An 18,306-nucleotide genomic window follows, 5' to 3' on the forward strand; every position below is an offset into this window, starting at 1 on the left:
GTTCAATTCAGTCTGTTTATATTCATAACACATCGTCATCTCAAGGCACTTTACAAAGTCAATTCTGTCACATCATACAGTCAGATGGTTAAAAAGATTTCTATCCAAGGAAAGCCAACAGATCGTATCGAGTTATTGACTTGCGGCATTCACTCTGGCCTGGAGGATAATGCAGCAACAGTGGACAGTCGTTTGCATTGCATCATGGACTTGCAGCAATCCCTCATACCGAGCATGCATGTGATGACAGTGGAGAGGAAAACTCCCCTTTTAACAGGAAGAAAACTCCATCAGAACCAGGCTCAGTGTAAAGGGGCATTTGCCACGATGACTGGGGTTTTGAGAAGACAGGGCATAGGTTACACACAAAAAGAACACAGAAGCACTCATCCAGGAGTGCTTTATACGTTAGAGAAACGTAAAAGGGTCATGACAGCACTAGCTCCAGTGTTGACTTTATCTAGGAACGAAACACGGCTCAACAGACAAGCTCTGAGACAGTTTTCAGGTCTAGATGGTTGAAAAAGACCACGCACAGTTAGTTATGGCGAAAGCTCAGCCAACTGCTGTGTCTATGAGAGAAATGAGCAAATGAAAGGAAGAAAAAAACAATGTTTTAAACTTTTATTGCCAATAATAGTTGGCACTGTAAAAATTTAGCAAATCCAACTAGTTTTTTTTTTACTTGAAACTAAAACAGGCTCCTACACAGGTGTAATATTCCTCTCCAACAAAAATAAACAGAGGATCAGCTTTTACTGCTTGTGCTAGTTAGCTTTATATAATTAGCATGATTTTTTCTTAGCCCAACTGCTAACTATCTTCTTTGTGGACCAAAACTAGTGGGGGGAAAATCCTTACACTTAGTTATTTTATACACTCAGTGTATAAAATAACTCCATTATTAACGCCATCCATCCATCCATCCATCCATCCATCCATCCATCCATCCATCCATCCATCTTCTTCCGCTTATCCGGGGTTGGGTAGCGGGGGCAGCAGCTTCAGTAGGGAGGCCCAGACGTCCCTCTCCCCAGCCACTTGGGCCAGCTCCTCCGGGGGAATCCCAAGGTGTTCCCAGGCCAGCCGGGAGACATAGTCCCTTCAGCGTGTCCTGGGTCTTCCCCTGGGTCTTCCCCTGGGTCTCCTCCTGGTGGGACGTGCCCGGAGCACCTCACCAGGGAGGCGTCCAGGAGGCATCCTGACCAGATGCCCGAGCCACCTCAACTGAGGTCATTTTTCACAACTTGTTAAAAAGATAATCCTTCCATTCTTATCATGTAAAATAACTGGCAAACTGAGTAAGTGTTCAGGTCTAGTAAAACATTTTTGATTTGATTTTGTACCGTAGTTTTCCACAGATGAATGTAACATTTAACCGCCAGCAATATCAAAGCTATACTTAGCCGTTTCTTCTACGTGTTTTAGATCAAAACTAAAAATTAGCAAAAGTGACTTTCAAGTGCTAGTGCTAAGTTATGTAGCATGACTGGTATAAACTGCATTGTTAGCTTTGATGCTATCTATTTAAAAACAGAAAAAAAACAATAAAAAATTTTGGTGATTATAGCAGACACCTAAAAAAATTAAGAATTCTGGAACTATCATGTTTTTTCTCTCATGTCTATTTTTTTTTTTACTGACACTTATATTGTGTTAAACCCCCATTTTGCTTGTTTCCCCCCTAGCTAATGACACCCTTCATTTGGCAGAACTATCCCGTGATAACTTTAAAAGTCAGCATGTCAGAGTGAAGAACTAAGCTGTTTATTTTTGGCTCTGCTTTTCAGCTTCTTCACAAAGCCCTAATAAAGCCTCTGAGCTAGCTCTTCAACTCCACTCTGAAACGCTGCTTAACTGCTTTTCGTCCTTACTCTGCAGCAGTGAAGAAGGACCTTTTGTCTTGTTCTGACGTCCTGCTGTGTGCTCCGTAGGACCGTCTTTCTTCCCTTCATTTGGTTGTGTTGAAATTCTCCCCATCCTTTATCGGTCTGGCAGGTTGTAAATGAATTGCCTTATTCTGGGCCCATTCCACCTTTGTATCCATACATAGGTAAAAACTGTTATATTCTACCTAATTACACTTTCTGCTAAGTACCTTCGTTACATCTTTGCCTTTTTGATCAGTCATTTTAATCCTTTATTTTTAATGTCTACTATTTTAAAAGGAAATGTTTGCGACCTAAATAACTCCTTTTAAGCATGATACCTTGTACAGAACTTCACAAGGGCTGGCTATGTAAAAAAAAAGAATGTTTTGTAGCTTGTTTGTATTACAGCGTACCTTTAGATGCGTGGAAAGTTGTCTGATCTGTTGAACATTACCCGATACTGTAACATTTCATTCAAGTTACATGGTTACCTTTTCCCTCTTTTGCTCCCTTATCTACGATTTAGCATAATAAATTACACCGCTCATGGGAAGAGTGCAAATTCAAGTAGAAACAAGGCAACAAGGCCATCAGCATCAACAATCTAAACAAGCAGAAACAACAACTCGCAGTTATATTCACATTAAAGGTTCAGATTCGCTAAGGCTACGACGCTGTGCTTTGCGACTGCTTTGCCACATGACACCTTCAAGCTGTATCTGGACGCTGCAGAAAGCCATGTCCTGCTGTGACTTATTCTTTCTGCCCTTCACCTCCTTCTTAGAAGAGCCAGCATCCGTTGCCGCTCCTCCTCCTGCCTCCTCTCTATTTTCTTCATCCTGTAATCCCATTTGGGGATCTGAAGCTGTTTGTCGTCGCTGCCTCTGCTTGGGTTTTCTGGCATGAAGGTTGGAGGGGGAGCCTTGCAGAGCCTGACCTTTGGCACCACAATGCCCGGCCGCACGCTACTTCTCCTCAGCATGTTGAGTGGCAGGAGACTGGCTCGTCTGAAGGCCACCGACGACGCGGACGCCATGTCACTGAGCACTTGAGGTTGCAGGCTTGCCCGCCGATCCCTCGCTTTGGTAATGAGGAGTACCCTGGAGTTCTGGAAGAGCTTTTTATAGTTGTTCAGCCTGTCGGGGCCGAGGCGTTTGAGCTCTGCTACCCGTTGCCTCCTCAGGATCTCCTGCACGGCGTGCCGCCGCTTGCCAATGCACGGCGGGCTGCCCGGGCATACCGTGTGGCACGCCGTGGCCATGAAGGGACTAGAGATGGCTGTGGTCACTCTCACCATGTGTTCCAGGACGCCATCATTCGCAGGGTTTACTTTGTTGTTGAAGTAGAACTTGTACGGGCAGCAAGAGAGGATTTTCGTCACGCGTTGACAAAGCGTCTGTGGGTTTTGGGCCTTAAAAACGAGCTCCTGAAAAAAGAAATATTTCTGAATCACCGTTGGACATGGCATTTACACCTAGAATTTAAGTCAGTGGTAATGAATTAACCTCTAACAATGGCCACTCTAGGGAGAAGGAGTCACAGAACTGCTCAGCACAGGGCTTAGATACAAGCTGAAGCATCAGGGCAGCCGTCTCGTATCGACCAGTGAAGAGAGCCCACTCCCTGGGGGTCATTTGCCGTCCATAGTCCCGAGCCTGGATATCACTTCCTAGATCGAGACATGGTTTGATGATCTAGAGTTAAAGTGTTATTGAACATGTCTAGGTGTCTAATTTTCAAGGCAATATATGCACAATATTTACATATTCTTACTCGGATTCATTCCACCAATAAATGAGTCCATTCCACTTTGACACCCTAAACACATTTCCTGTCAGACCGCAGCCACTCTGTCAGGAGCCGGCATGGTGGAAAGTTTTTTTTTTTTTCACTGCAAAGTAATAAAGTGTACATACCTGCTAGCATGAGGGCTCTGACACACTCGAGCCTGCCTTGCATTGCTGCCTTCATCAAAGCTGTGAAACCATGACAGTTCCTCCTCTCAATATCCAAACCTGGGAAGTAGTTCAGCAGGTAGTTGGAGATAAATGCATGACCTGTGAACCAAAGAGAAACACATGTACATCATGAAGTATCTACAGGGTCTTTCCACACTTAATTCAATTAAATTGTATTTATGTAGCGGCAATTCAGAACACATGTCATCTGAAGGCACTATGAAAAGTCAAATATGGTGAAATCATCCACACAGATTGGTCAAAAAGTTTCCTGCCCAAGAAAACGCAGGTATTGCATCAAGTCTAGACAAGCGGCATTCACTCCTCCTGAAAGAGCGTAGAGCCACAGGGAGAGTTGTCTGCATTTTTGATGGCTTTGCAGCAATCCCTCATACAGAGCAAGCATGAAGTGACAGTGGAGAGGAAAACTCCCTTTTAACAGGAAGAAAAGCCTCCAGCAGAACCAGAATCAGGCTTGTATCATACCATAAACACATACCTGATGTGACAGTACTTGTACTATAGTACAACTCATGGCATTATCCCCAACTCTGGAGAAGTGGCTCCAACAGATACCCGGAGAAACATCAGACATCTTAGGAACAACTAAGACCCTAAGAAAAACCCTGAAGCTGAGCTTGAGGAATAGAGAGCTGCCCACCCTGCACAGGAGTACAAGGGGTGATATATATATATATATATATATATATATATATATATATACACATATATATATATATATATATATATATATATATATATATACACATATATACACACATATATATATATATATATATATATATATATATATATATATATATATATATATATATATATTAGGGCTGGGCAACTTAACGCGTTAATTTCGCGTTAACTCATTAGACTATTAACGGCGATATTTTCTTTAACGCGCGTTAACGCATGTTGCTCACATGCTTTTATTTTGTGAAGGTCTGTTGCTGCGGTGTAGGGGTTTGAATCAGAACAGGTAGGTGGCGATAATGCGCCAATAACCTCGCTGTCAGCCAAGCCTCGGATTCAGAGGAAGAAAAGTGCTGCCCGGAAAAAAACAAAGCCGACATGCGGAAGGCGGTGTTTCCCGCAGGAATTTGCTTAGGCGAGGCGGTGAGTTGGCGGCCGGAACAAGTTTTGTGCGGAGCGGAGCGGGGGGGGGGGGGGGGTCTGCATCGACGCCGTCGGTGAAGTCGCTTCGCGTTTCAAAGTATCCATGTATTTTTGCCTGTTTTTCCCCAGCCATTCACTATATGCACGCGAGAAAGCAACAACAAAAAACCATGTGTTACCTCAAATAAACGTAAGCAACGCAAGCATATCAAGTTAGCAAGCATTTCAGTTTAAAGTTCTTCCAGCAACGAATATGACAGAAACAAGTTAGTTGTAACCACTGCCAAGTTAAACTTTGGTATTGAACATAAAATGGTAATGCTGCTCCCTGCTGTTACCTCTGAAATTGCCTGTTTTTGGTAGATTTTTTTCCCCATAAAGAGAATTCCCTGTCAGTGGCAATAAGCTTTAATTTATTATTATTGCTATTTTTTGTTTTACATGTTTAAGTTGAGCTTTACACTAAATATGTGTTACTGATAAGTGCTACAAATGTTACAACACTTTTGTTCATATGGCAGCAGAACATTAAAATAAAAGTGCTCTTTACACTACTTTTGAATTCATTCTTGGAGTTTGTAAATACAATGCGATTAATCGTGATTAATCAGGGCGATTAATCAGGGCGATTAAATATTTTAATCGTTGCCCAGCCCTAATATATTTATATATATATATATATATATATATATATATATATATATATATATATATATATATATATATATATATATATGTATATATATATATATATATATATATATATATGTATATGTATATATGTATATATATATATATATATATATATATGTATATATATATGTATATGTATATATATATATAGTCATAGCAAAGAGGCCTTCCTACCTCAAAGACATGGAGCTAATTGCAAACGAAAAAAATTTTGAAATACCAGCGTAGACCTGCAAAAAGCTGGTCAGCCATTTTAGGGTGAGTTTGAATGATGTCATGCCTATACAGATTGATTATTGATAACGGTGCAAATCATTTTTCACATCCCATTTTCTGATAAAAAAAACACAGATAAATAATTTTATTAAAAGCAGAACCTTCTATTATATTGTTGCTGTTTTTTGTTTTGTTTTTGTTTTATACTTTTGAGATATATCAGCCTAATAAGAAGGACTCGGATAGATCTGAAGAGCTCTTGCAAAATAATGTAGAAATGTATTGCAAAGTCAAGATGTAGGATGTTGAAACACTTGAACCAAAGCAGACGTAAAGCTGAAACTGAATCAAAAGTTAATTTATCAAAGAAATTGCTTAATAGTTAACGTAGCCTGCTTTTTTAGCTGGCGTTTTTTTTTTTTTTTTTTTTTCAGAGCTGTACAGAATTTAGGTCAGATTACAAGTAGGAAAAGTTCTTAAATGATTTGTGTCATAGATGCATCATGAAACCTGGCATTTGTGATCCATCATATTATGGAGAAATAGGTCCAGACTTGAATATTTTATCATGAGTAATTCCTCAACCGATCAAGTTCACTTAAGGCTCAGTTCAGGGTAAAATCTTTGGATGTTTTTCAAAAAGAAAATATTTCAGCAGGCCACGTGAATTTGTAGGAAACACTTGGCTAACTGGAAGACTGATGAAACTTGTGGGCTTGAGGCTGAATTCCATACCATATCTAACTGTATAGATTTTATTTTTGTTTTTGCAGTCGACTGTTGCAGCATGATTGAGCTTCAGTTTTGAGAGTATTTTTTTTTTTTGAGATAGGATCGATACTTCTTCTAATGAAGCAGAAAATGAGAAACAAGTCATCGACTGTTTATCACGGTCTCTAGTGAGCTATTCATCATCATTAAGTGATAAGAGACCGGGGCGCCGTGTCGGCCACATCTGGCTGAGTCACTGTGAAATTACTGATGATGCTACTCTGTTATGGCCCACTTTGAAGCATTAGACCTCATAATACTCCGTGAGCTTTAAACTGGGTGCATAATTAATTGCAATATGTTGAATTTATTGTCTTTTATTAGAAATTATTGTTATGCAACTTATTATAACTATTAAGTATGTATGCAGCCACAGGTTCAGGTCAAAGCTATTTACAGGTCCTTAGATTTTGGAAGACAGATGTCTAAAATTAGTTTCCGGACCACTTTTGTATTTATTACAATACTGAGTAATGCACCATTCTGAACTCTTTAGCCTGACTGCTAGCTACCATGGTCATCCTCACATAAATATGCTGAAATGTCACCTTGTAAATTTTAGGCTACCACAACAACTGCTCCGGCTCTGCCCCCAGATAAAAAGGCGAGCAAATTACACTAAAACTGTAAAAAACATAAATACCTTTTTATGTTTGAGGGAATAAAAAAACTAAACGCTTAATATTTCCTCCCTTTTTTTCATTGTCGTTTCACAACAAATGTGATATTTAAGTTAAATATCACATTTTTGTGAAATAATTTAACCCATACAGTGCAACTGTAAAATAAACAAATCAGTTTGAAGGATTACCAAATATAAAAAGGACAGAAACAACCTGATTGTGTACACCCTTAAACATGTTTTTGCTTGCTGAGGACTATCAGCATGTCACATCCTGACTTGACCCATTTGTCCACTGTAGCCTGCAAAAAGTCTCCAAATCCATCAGATTAAGTTTGGATATAGATCTGGACTCGGGTGAAGGTCATTCCAAGGCCTTCAGTTTCAGCTAGTAAAGTCATCCTGTTGTTGATATTGATGTGGGCTTGAACTGACTGAATGATTTGAGCCAAAACGGATTGGTGTTTGAAAGTGCTCATACTTTCATCCAGCAAAAAAACATAAAAAAGGTCTATCTGAAGGACAGGGACCCCAGATTATGATGCTGCCACCACTGACTACTACTTTTATGGTGTGGTGGGTGTTTTATTTTTTATTTATTTTTTGTAATGTCATTAAAGTCCTGTTTGGTAACGGGACAAAGTTCATGTTTGGCTTCAGCAGACCCTATTATGTTTTCTTACAGGCTTTAGAATTTTTTAACCAGGGCTGGGTGATTTTTTTTTTTTTTTTTTGTGGAACAAGAGGCCTCTGTGTGCAGCCCTACTTCCTGGTTCAAACACAAGGGGAATATGGGAGATAATAGATATATTCCTCAGTACTGCTGTTAGCCTTTTGGCAACCTCCCTGACCAGTTCCTTTCTGGTGTTTTACCTAAATTACGGAGAAACTTTTCTCCAATTATTGAAGAATGTTTCAACTGTGTAATAGGCCTACCATGATTTTTTTTTTCCGAACCTTGCTAATGACTGATACATTTGTACAGTGTGATTTAGATCCTTAGCAAAAAGTTTATGTGTACATGTACATGAACTAATGTCAAGAAAGTCATACGAGAACATACAAACTTTATTTCAAGTTAATCATTCAGTAGGTGTGCCTCAAAGAAAACAAATTCTGACGTTTAATGAAAAGGTGTTTGAACAAACTTTTTAGTTTAAGGACATATACGCTGATTCAACCAGTTTATTGCACCTTTTTTGCCTTCCAACAGATCTATTTTCCCCTCATTCGCGTTACATTTTCAATGGAGGTATTAAGGTCTCTTTTTTACCATGACAAAACCTTGCCTTGGGAAAGATTACATTAAGATTGCAATGGTTTTTAAAAGCAGTTGTTGAGTGCAGAGGCTTAAATTTATCATGGATTTTCTCCAATCTGCAGTTTGTGGATTGGATCTAAATATCTACTGTTTGATTATTTAAGGCTGTGACAGACTGGTGACCTGTCCAGGGTGTACCCCGCCACTCGCCCATTTATAGCTGGAGATAGGAACCAGCACCCCTCGTGACCCCACAAGGGATAGACGTGTTAGAAAATGGATGGATGGATGGATGGATGGATGGATGGATGGATGGATGGATGGATGGATGATTCTTCAAGGGACAACAACCAATACTGGATATAGAGGATAGAGTCAGTGATTTATGTGAACTTAACGGCCCTGTAATAGTGATTAGTGTGACGCCCCCTCTACTATGAAGCTCATAAAGGTTCTGGTGCAACCAGTTACCTTCAAAAGTCACATAATTAGTGAAATAAAATCCACATGTGTGCAATCTACGAGTTGCATGACCTGTTGGCATAAACACACCTTTTCTGAAAGGCCCCAGAGGCTGCAGCACCACTAAGCATCAAACCATCAAGACCAAGGAGCTCTCCAAACAAGTCAGGAACAAAGTTGTTGGGAAGTACAAGTCAGGGTGGGGTTATGAAAAAATATCCAAATCCTTGATGTTCCCCCAGAGCACCATTGCGTCTATCACCTTCAAATGGAAAACACATGGTACCAAGGGAGGGCCACCCACCAGAACTCACAGACCGGGCCAGGAGGGCTTTAGTCAGAGGCAGCACAGGAACACCACCACCAGAGTGAAACATGGTGGTGGCAGCATGTGACGGAGGAGCCGTCACGAGCCAGGACGTAGTTATAAGTCTGCATCAGCATGCGAGCACGCCTGCACACACAGACACATACATCTTCTCTAAACTTTTTGTTGCAGCTAAACTGATGTGGTTCATTGTGGGTGCACACACGGTGTTCCTGCTTCAGTTAGCATTTATTCTAACCTTTGTTTCAGTTTCAAACATTCTCCCGGTTCTGTTTTCAAGCAGGCTTGTTTCTGGATTGTGGTATGCTGGGAGGAAGTCACATGACGTGATGTCATCAGAAGTACTGAGTGTTTTTGTTAAATTGAGTACTGTATTTTTGATTGTAAGTTTATTTTTTTTCCTTATTATTATTTTGTATACTTTAATTTATTTGAGTTAGAAGTAATTGCTTAGATGTTTTTGTTTGTTTGGTTTTTGTTTGCTTGTTTGAACTTCCTGTGGGCGGAGCCTGTGGCTTTAAAAGCAGGGCTCTGCTCCACATGGAGGCAGTCTGTGGTTAGACTCCAGAGAAGTCACACTGAGGGTGAAAGACTGTAACATGGAAGGTACTGTTCTTTTTTGTCTACTTTTTAACCTGCCTGGACGTCCTTGTATATATTCTGCACCTGCCATCTTTGGCTCACCTGAAAGAAAAACTGAATAAATTTCACTAAAGAGATCTCCGGCCTTGGCCAGTCATTTATGTTTGACCAAGCATAGAAGAACCCCGTCACACAGCATAATGCTGAGGAGATGTTTTATAGCAGCAGGGACTGGAAAACTGAACCATGTCGAGGGAGAGACAGATGGCGCAAAATACAGGGATATTCTTGAGCAAAACCTGATTTGAGAATGGGACGAGGGTTCACCTCCCAGCAGGATGATGACCTGGAGCATACAGCTAAAGCATCACCGGAGAGGCTAAAGAGGAGACATTAAAATGTTTGTGAATGGCCTAGTCAATGTCCAGACCTTAATCCAATTGAGAATGTGTGGTTAGACTGAACATCAGCAAAAACTGAAGGGTAGAAACCTTTTGGGTGAGAGGTGAAACATGTTCAAGAAACAAGACAAGACGTCTATTTTTTTGTCTTGCGTCTACTCAAGCATTTAAGGATTCAGATGAATGTATATATACGTATTTCTTAACCTGTTTATCAAACATCAACCCCGTGGATAAGAGAAAATGCACGGTAACTTTAAACGTGTGCAGCTAATTCTTGCTTTGAATAAAGATTCCAGTTTTGTGGTGTATAATCATTTCACCTTGGACAATCAACTCAGCTGAAGTAAATTATTCAGTTTAAAGCTCATGAAAGTCGTGCTCCTGATCAGTGCCTGTGAACCTTTGGCTGTAACTATGATTGTTTCAATGCTGGGAACCAAACCGCAGTGTGTTATAATCGGTGAGCAGGCTGGGCTGTGTTTACCTGCTTGAGCTGCAATGATAAGGGCGGTGTTGCCCTCGTTGTCCTGCCAGTTCACGTCCAGGAAAGGACACTGAGAGAGAGCCATGACCACATCCACATAGCCATGATAGCACGCCGCAATGAGCCCGGACTGAAACATAAAAAACAAAATACATGAGTCTGAATCATTTTCTTCTTTGAGTTTGGATCTTTATAAAAAAAAGAAAAACACCCACATGATTTGCCAAGGGAGAATGAGGCTATTATTTTCTTTTTCTTTTTTTAAATGGAACTCCACATATCTTTCACCAGTGCACTATTAATCAATACAGACTTACTAAGAACGCTATTTTTTAGCGCTTGCAAAAAATTGTATTTACTAACTGACCTTCACAATGTTTTTCTGGCCTTATTTCAAAAAATGAGTCCGAGTGGCATCTGTGGATGTGAATGAAATAACTGACTCGCGAGCCCCCTTACAAGGGAGCTTGAGCTCTTTAGCAACAATAACGCGCTTATAGCTGACTAACTGAGGCCGACACACACATCTTCATCTGAGACTCCTCGGCAAAAGTATCTATCAAATGTATAGTAGCATTCCACTTTTTCAATTTCAAGAATAAATAGCAAATTTCAGAAATCGTGCCAAACTGTGCCAAAAATGGCACAAAAGCAATTGGAGTCTGCCTGGATTTTTTTCAATCTGAACATGTATAACTTCTAAATTGCTTGTTGTGTGGACACCAAACTTGCTACGGGTGTAACCAAGATGTCGTGGTTACTATTTATTGTCTTTATTTCCTTCTTTACAACAAAAGCAAGACGTTTTGTATGTAAACATCTGTTTTATAGGTGAAATCTATTTAAATCTCATTTACTCAGGCCCAGAATAATTTAAACTAAAAAAATTCACATCCACCTCATCCTCCAGGACCTCTATGTAAGTTGATAAGATTAGCATGCGTTGTACAATTGAGAAATGCCTCATAAAGTATGACTATGCATTTTTATTTTTTTTTAAATAGACCCTCGTGATAAAAAAGACAGGACAGTGTTCTCATATTGCAGTCTATCTTTGAATACCAACGGTAAGGAAAGGCTGAAAAAAAATATTTTCTTGAATTATTTCTTAAATGACTCAAATATATAGCTGCATAAATCCTGAAGTTTGTTTCCAGGGTATAAAATTTATTATACAACCAGCTTGAAGCTGCTAATCAAAACTGACATTGTAAAAAAAAAAAAGAGAAAAAAAGTCTAATGTTGAACATCCAGGAGGTCCATCTGGCCCTGGTAAAACAAATACAACAGATGGCATCCAGTTTGCCATCATTTACAAAACGAATTAATAAAAATCAGTATTTGGCACTGTGTCCTGCTTTAGTGGTGATTGCAACGCCCCTAAATAACCAGTACAGACCCGGTTGCACCAAATCCTCCTACGCTTCCAGTCTGAGAGCCGGCCTCCTTCTGTCTCTGTCCATGTCCGTCAGCATACAGCGTCTCCAGGTCAGTGAGACGCTACCAAGGTCAGTGAGCTCTTTAAGAGCTGAGCCCTCAAAGCAAGCTGCTTCTTTACGTTGCCTCGCTGTATTTTACACTCTCCATCTGTCGAGAAGGCTTAAATGGCTGCTCTGTGTCCTTCCTCAAGAACTGGCCTGCAGCACTTTTTCCAACACCTGCCTCTGCTGGGCTCTCTATAAAACTTGGCGACACCGTTACTGGGACTTTACACAGTTTGGTCACGTATCAAATCATTACGCTTTCACAATCTGTGAACTGAGGGTATAACTTCAGATGTATTTGTGTCTTGACGATGTCTGCTAAAAAAAAAAAAAAAAAACTCTATATTACATTCATCCATCTTCTATAGCCAATGGGTCCTTGCAGTGGTGGGATCAGTGGGTGAGAGGCATGGTTCAACATCCAGGGATGTGTTTGCTGTCACCTTATGGGACATTTTAGAGCACACACTAACATGCATGTTTTTGGACTGCGAGCCGAAGCACAGAAAACGCCAATAGTAGTGTGCAAAGACAAAGGTATGTAAACAACCCACTGACCCACCCAAGTGACGATCCCAACCCAGAACTTTCATGAGGGGCAACAATGCTAACAACTGCTCAGCCACGCAGCCCATTTACACTCACGGATCCCTTTGTAAGGCAAGGCCTTGCTGGTACCGGTTTGGACTCCTTTTACCTTTGGAACTGCCTTAACTCTTCGTGGCATTGATGCAACGAATTGTTGGAGATTTTGGTCCATATTTACATGATAGCATCGCACAGTGATGTGTTGCCTGCAAATGTATGGTGCAAATCTCCTGGTCCACCACATGCTAAAATTGCTGTGTTTGCTCAAAGTTTGGTGAGTATACAGTAAATTCATGATGTTAAACTGGATTCATCAAAAAAAGAAAAACTGTTTAAGATGAGTCCTGTGACATAGTGCATATTAATCTGCGGGAAGTAGCCATCAGAGGATGGGTACACTGAGATCATTAAGGGAGAGACATAGTCAGCAGCGATATTCAGGCAGGCTGTGGCAATTAAATGAAACTTAATCAGTACTAATAGACCCAAAGTGGACCCAGATACACCACCACCGTTGTCAACCAGGAAGCATTCCTCCTTTTTATGTTCATGCCAAATTCTGACCCTACCACCTAAATGTCACTAATGAAATCCCATCAGGCTGGGTGATGTTTTTCCACTCGGTTATTGTCCAGTTTTGGCTCCCCTGTGTGAGCTGTAGCCTTACGATCCTGTTCTTTGTTGACAGAGGAGGCAGCCAGTAAGGTTCAGCATGTTTTCCAATCAGAGATGGAAGTCTACATATGTTAGTTGGAACGAGCCACGGTTGCGTTTCTATCAGGTTGAACCATTCCTCCAGTTTCCCCCTGACACCAACATATGCAGCTTACTGGATGTTTAGTCTTTTTGATTGGCCTCTCTAAATTCTCCTTAGGTGTGAGTGTGTGTGTGAATTGTTGTTTGTCCTGTCTGTCTCTGTGTTGCCTTGCTACAGACTGGCGACCTGTCCAGGGTGTACCCCACCTCCTGCCCATTGAAATGCTGGATGTAGGCATCAGCACCCCTCGCAACCCCACAAGGGATAGACGTGTTCAAATATTGATGGATGGATGGATGGACCATGCTCTGTAATCCTGTGAGATGACAAGTATGAAAAGCTACTGAAGAGACGTGCCTAATGAAGTCAAAAGTGAGTGCGTATTCTAGGTCTGTAAATAAATCCTGATTGCGCTGATGCTAAATTAATTTTATTGAAAATAAGACATACATAAAAAATCTCACATCTTCATCTGGTCTAGGGTTTAGTAACGGTTTTTGCAATTGAAAATGATTTGGACTTTAGTTTCCAAAGGTTAGATGAACAATTTCTTCTTTTGGTTCTTGAACATGCTTTGTTTTTCTCCTAGGAAGCAATAGAAGGAGAACTGAAAAATCGTCCAGAACCAAAGAGTTTTCTGGTTTCACTCTGAAAAGGCCTGCAGCGCCATGACCTAGACGACCAATGGTCTATGCACAGCCACAGAAGAGAAACTAAGCTTCCAAAACAACAACACATCTGTCCTTTTCTTTGGATTTCTACTTTCTAGTTAGCAGAAACAAACACATCTGGAAAATAAATGTAAATGGTAGTGAACCCAGACACCTACTCTTCTGTTCCGGTCGGTCTCTTTTACCTCTTCTTCAGTCACTCCTTGTCTGATCATAATCTTTACTATGATGGCATTGTTGTTGCAGCAGGCCTTAAAGAAGGAGATGGGCTCGGGGGTTTCAGGGCGGTAGAGGGAGCGGTTCAACTGGGAGATTACTGAGTCGTCGAGGGGATAGAAGGAGTCGTCTGAGGTGATGCTCTGGGTATCCAAGCGATCCGGTAGGGCATCGAAGTCCAGCTCCTCAAATTCCTGATAAATGTCGTCCTCATCCTCCCAGTAGTTGCGGGTGTAATCAGCTTCCATCTGTTCATTGGTGTCCTCTCCCGAGACCTCGCTCTCAACTCCGTCTTCATCGACCTCGCAGACGGACATGGTGGGTGTTTCCACTGCCAAGGTGGTCGCTCTACGGTTGCCAAGTCCAACTCCGCCGGCAAACCCATTCTCTCTAAGCTTTGACTCTTTTCCTTGTTCCTCTGTTATTAACACCATTTAAAGCGTCCCCTGGCCCCACTTACCTTTTGGAATTCCTGTGGGGTGCCAAAAAAATTGTTTATAGAACCCAGAGTTTACTTCCAGCAGTCCGCAGCGTCATAGTTTGTCGTTCTATCCACCAAACGTGAGATCCCACTCAGGACTTAATTTCTAAGAGTCTTACATTTAAAGAACTAAAAGAGGTGAGAGAGCTTGGCAGCCTATTGAAAATCCTCCACCGTGGTTGAGTGCATCTTGTTAGACTTCCTGTGAAGTCAGGATTTCCCAGAACTTTACAACTTGTCGGTTTTCTCATATGGATCATCTGTGGCAGTCACAGACTAAAAAGAATCAATAACAACAAACTGTACTTGCTGTCCCTCTTTAGCAAAAAACGTCAATTACACATTTTTGAAATAAACGAAGCTTAAACGGTCCGAGATTATCCATGAGTTTCAGAACACAGAAAAGCCATAGGTCTCTGCCGCGTGACTTTTGACAGTGACCCCGTCAGTCTCATCTCTGTCATTGTGCGATCCTTGCACTGGAAGAACATCAGACACCTCCAATTCCTAGATTCTTGTGGTCCGTTTCCAAAACCAGAATCAGAAGAAACCGACGGAGTGCTGAGCAACTAATCCCGTGTTTCCCTGTAGAGGAGCACTTGGCTGTCTGATGGCCAGCAATGGGATGAAAGGGATTCTGTTGAACTGCTTCTCGATAATCCATTTAGTCTCTCTCTCTCTCTCTCTCTCTCTCTCTCTCTCTCTCTGGCTGGTGCCCTTCTGTTGGGAGATGGTGTAACCCAAAACTGACACCCGGGGAGGGTTGCAACGTCAAGAACACTTTTCTTTCAATGCGGAGACATTTTGGAGGAAATCATAAAGGCGTTTTTTTTCCTACAGTACCTAAAAGGAACTCTAGACTGAAAAGCATATTTTTACACCTGCTGCCATCTTGGTTTGCCACAAATGTGCCTATTAGTGAATCGCCATTAGTTTAACTGGTAAAGCAGACTCCACCCCCCCCGCTTTTATCTCCTGCTGCACTTAACACAGCCAGCTTAAATTGGATTTCCAACCCATGTGACCTCATTTATATGTAGGGTACAGTGGAAAAACTGGGATTGATCCATGCTTTAGCCTCGTCACCTTTTTCAAAATGACTTTTGAATCGAGTTCACTCCGTCAGTTAGCGAATGGATTCAGCCTTAGCAAAAAGAAAGAGAATTAGAATGTAAATAAGGACAAAAACAAACTAAAGACAGACACCCTGCAGGACACAAGTGGAATACTACTACAGTAGTTAAGACACTGAATACCTGAAGTTAGTCTTACTTGTATTTAATTTAGCAATGTAAATTTATTATGTTCATTAAAGTGGATCGTTAGAACCTTTTTGGAATGTTTGGAAGTTCTCTGAAAAAGTTATAAGCAGTCCATATCTTGCCCGTAGGCGATAACTCTCTTGGCAGCTTCATTTAGTAGAAAATCCAGATAAGTTGATCCTTACATCATGAATGCAGGTTGAGATGAGGGCCCAAATATAAAGAGAGAGACAAACGGAGATCATAGGCAGGCAGAGGAAGGAGTGGTGAGTTCTTAAATGAGAATCCAACAGCAAATGAGGAACAAATCCAAGAGAGAAAGCAAAAAAAAAAAGTAAAACTGGAAAAGTTCTAAAAAAAAAAATAATAAAGCTTCCTAAATACTGAGGTGGTGATTACTTGGTGCAAAACACTGAGCCTGAATGACATCAGGCTGTAGTTGTGGGGAAGGAAGGGAGCTGGGGAAAAATGACAAAAAAAAATCAGAGGAATAATATACAGGGGGAGTTAATAGAAGTAGCTTACAGAACACAAGCATAACTAAAATACTAGAACAAAAGTGACAAAACATTCATGAACAAGTGGAAGAGGAAAAACAGGAAGTGTATTATTAACACACAGAAGGAACAAGAAGGAACAAGCGCGAACAATAATACTAAAACTCTGGGTTCCAAAGAGGCATGTCAGTAATATCTCGTCAATAATCGAGCATCAGTTGGTGCCTTTGTGGGTAAAACACTGTCATTAACCTTTTAACTGAATCTCCTTTCCAAACGCTTGAACTACGCCTTTAAGATCACATAATGAGGGGGAAAAAAAGCTTATTCTCTGAGGTGAAACAGTCCCGACATGGCAACGCATGGTTTAGTTTTCTCTGCTTGAGCTCTGTAAATCACCCAAAGGAAGCAGACGTGAGTGAAGGAGAACACCTTTGTTGCAAACATCCGAGTGAGACAGATGGGATAGTTGGAGACCAGCGACTGCAGAGACAGCAGGGACTGAGATGAGTTAAAAACCGTACATCATGTCGACAGTTTTACCTTTCCATGTTTTAGGTCTGTTTTTATAATCGACGTATCATGTGATACAAAGATGCTCATCAGGTTTAGTAGGAATAATAAATTATTAATGGACATTACATTTGCCAACCCTGGTTTTAAAGCAGAGCAAGAAGAGGGACTCACTAATTTCTCCAGGGATGCACAGACTACGGACGCTTACTCCCTGATTTGATCGGCGTAACAACATGGATCCCATTCTGCTTCTGAAAAAACGGAGAACAGGTGGGAAACATCAGGTTTGGCTGGGCACGGTAAGTCTGGTGTTTAGCTGCATATGCTCCTAATCTGCGCTTGGACTAACTGTTGAGACTGTGCATTAGCTCCAAGGTAATTGGATTCAGTGGAAATAACTCCACATCCTGTTTCCTAGAGCTCCAGTCTCCCAGCACTAGAGATGATCCCATGTTAAGAACCAAGCTGTTATTAAGCACAGAGATCAAAATGTGTTTTACTGGCTGAGGGAAAACTGATAGGAGGCATTGTGATGCATGCGTCTCTGTGGAGGAGCAGTGGCAGCAGGAATATGTTCTTCTCTAAAAGATTTAGAGGTTTCTGAAAATATCCAAGGGAAGATGTAACCTGCAGCAAGCTAGACATTTCAGATACCCCGTTTCTGACAAAATCAAAAATTATATATATATATATATATATATATATATATATATATATATATATATATATGAAATATTTGGGGGTCCTCAAAGCCACATTTTTGGACACCATTTCTTTTCATATGTTAATGTTTTGCCGAAAGTGTGCACAATTGTTTAAGTTCATATTCTTTAATTCCCATCTATTTGTTATTGTTAAATAGCTCATTATTGACCCTTCAATCCTGGTTTTCATTTGTGACCAAAAAACTTTGTATGTGATAATAGCAAATGAACCAGAAATTATAATTTTTTTGTTTTTTTGCGAGGTGAGTAAGAAGATTAATGTTTAATATCATGGTCTCATTGATTATCTATAAAAAAGAAAACTCTCCTGTACTGTTTACTTTCATCTT

At 40.7% G+C, this 18,306-nt stretch overlaps 1 protein-coding gene across 2 annotated transcripts; it reads right to left on the minus strand.

Moving 5' to 3' along the window:
- Positions 1–1,156: 1,156 nt before the first annotated feature.
- ankrd33bb (ankyrin repeat domain 33Bb) lies at positions 1,157–15,087 on the minus strand. 2 transcript variants are annotated; one of them, XM_036129205.1, is made up of 5 exons: positions 14,466–15,087; positions 10,781–10,910; positions 3,788–3,928; positions 3,377–3,540; positions 1,157–3,297 (listed from the first exon to the last, which is right to left on the minus strand). In XM_036129205.1, exons 1-5 carry the CDS (start codon positions 14,928–14,930, stop codon positions 2,641–2,643), a joined length of 1,557 nt encoding a protein of 518 aa, XP_035985098.1. In that variant the 5' UTR covers positions 14,931–15,087; the 3' UTR covers positions 1,157–2,640. The 2 variants fall into 2 exon arrangements, with proteins under 2 accessions (XP_035985098.1, XP_012732752.2); XM_012877298.3 differs by having other exon boundaries at positions 14,439–15,087.
- Positions 15,088–18,306: the final 3,219 nt, after the last annotated feature.

This window comes from Fundulus heteroclitus, unplaced genomic scaffold (genome assembly GCF_011125445.2).
Source record: "Fundulus heteroclitus isolate FHET01 unplaced genomic scaffold, MU-UCD_Fhet_4.1 scaffold_146, whole genome shotgun sequence".
Lineage (NCBI taxonomy): Eukaryota > Metazoa > Chordata > Actinopteri > Cyprinodontiformes > Fundulidae > Fundulus > Fundulus heteroclitus.

Bases quoted from the DNA above. Each gene is read 5' to 3' on its own strand.
- ankrd33bb (XM_012877298.3), bottom strand. From the start codon at position 14,930: ATGGTGTTAATAACAGAGGAACAAGGAAAAGAGTCAAAGCTTAGAGAG. The intron at 3,929-10,780 runs GTAAACACAGCC...TTTGGTTCACAG, and splicing joins TATCATTGCAGCTCAAGCAG to GTCATGCATTTATCTCCAAC. The intron at 3,541-3,787 runs GTATGTACACTT...GTCTCGATCTAG, and splicing joins CAGAGCCCTCATGCTAGCAG to GAAGTGATATCCAGGCTCGG.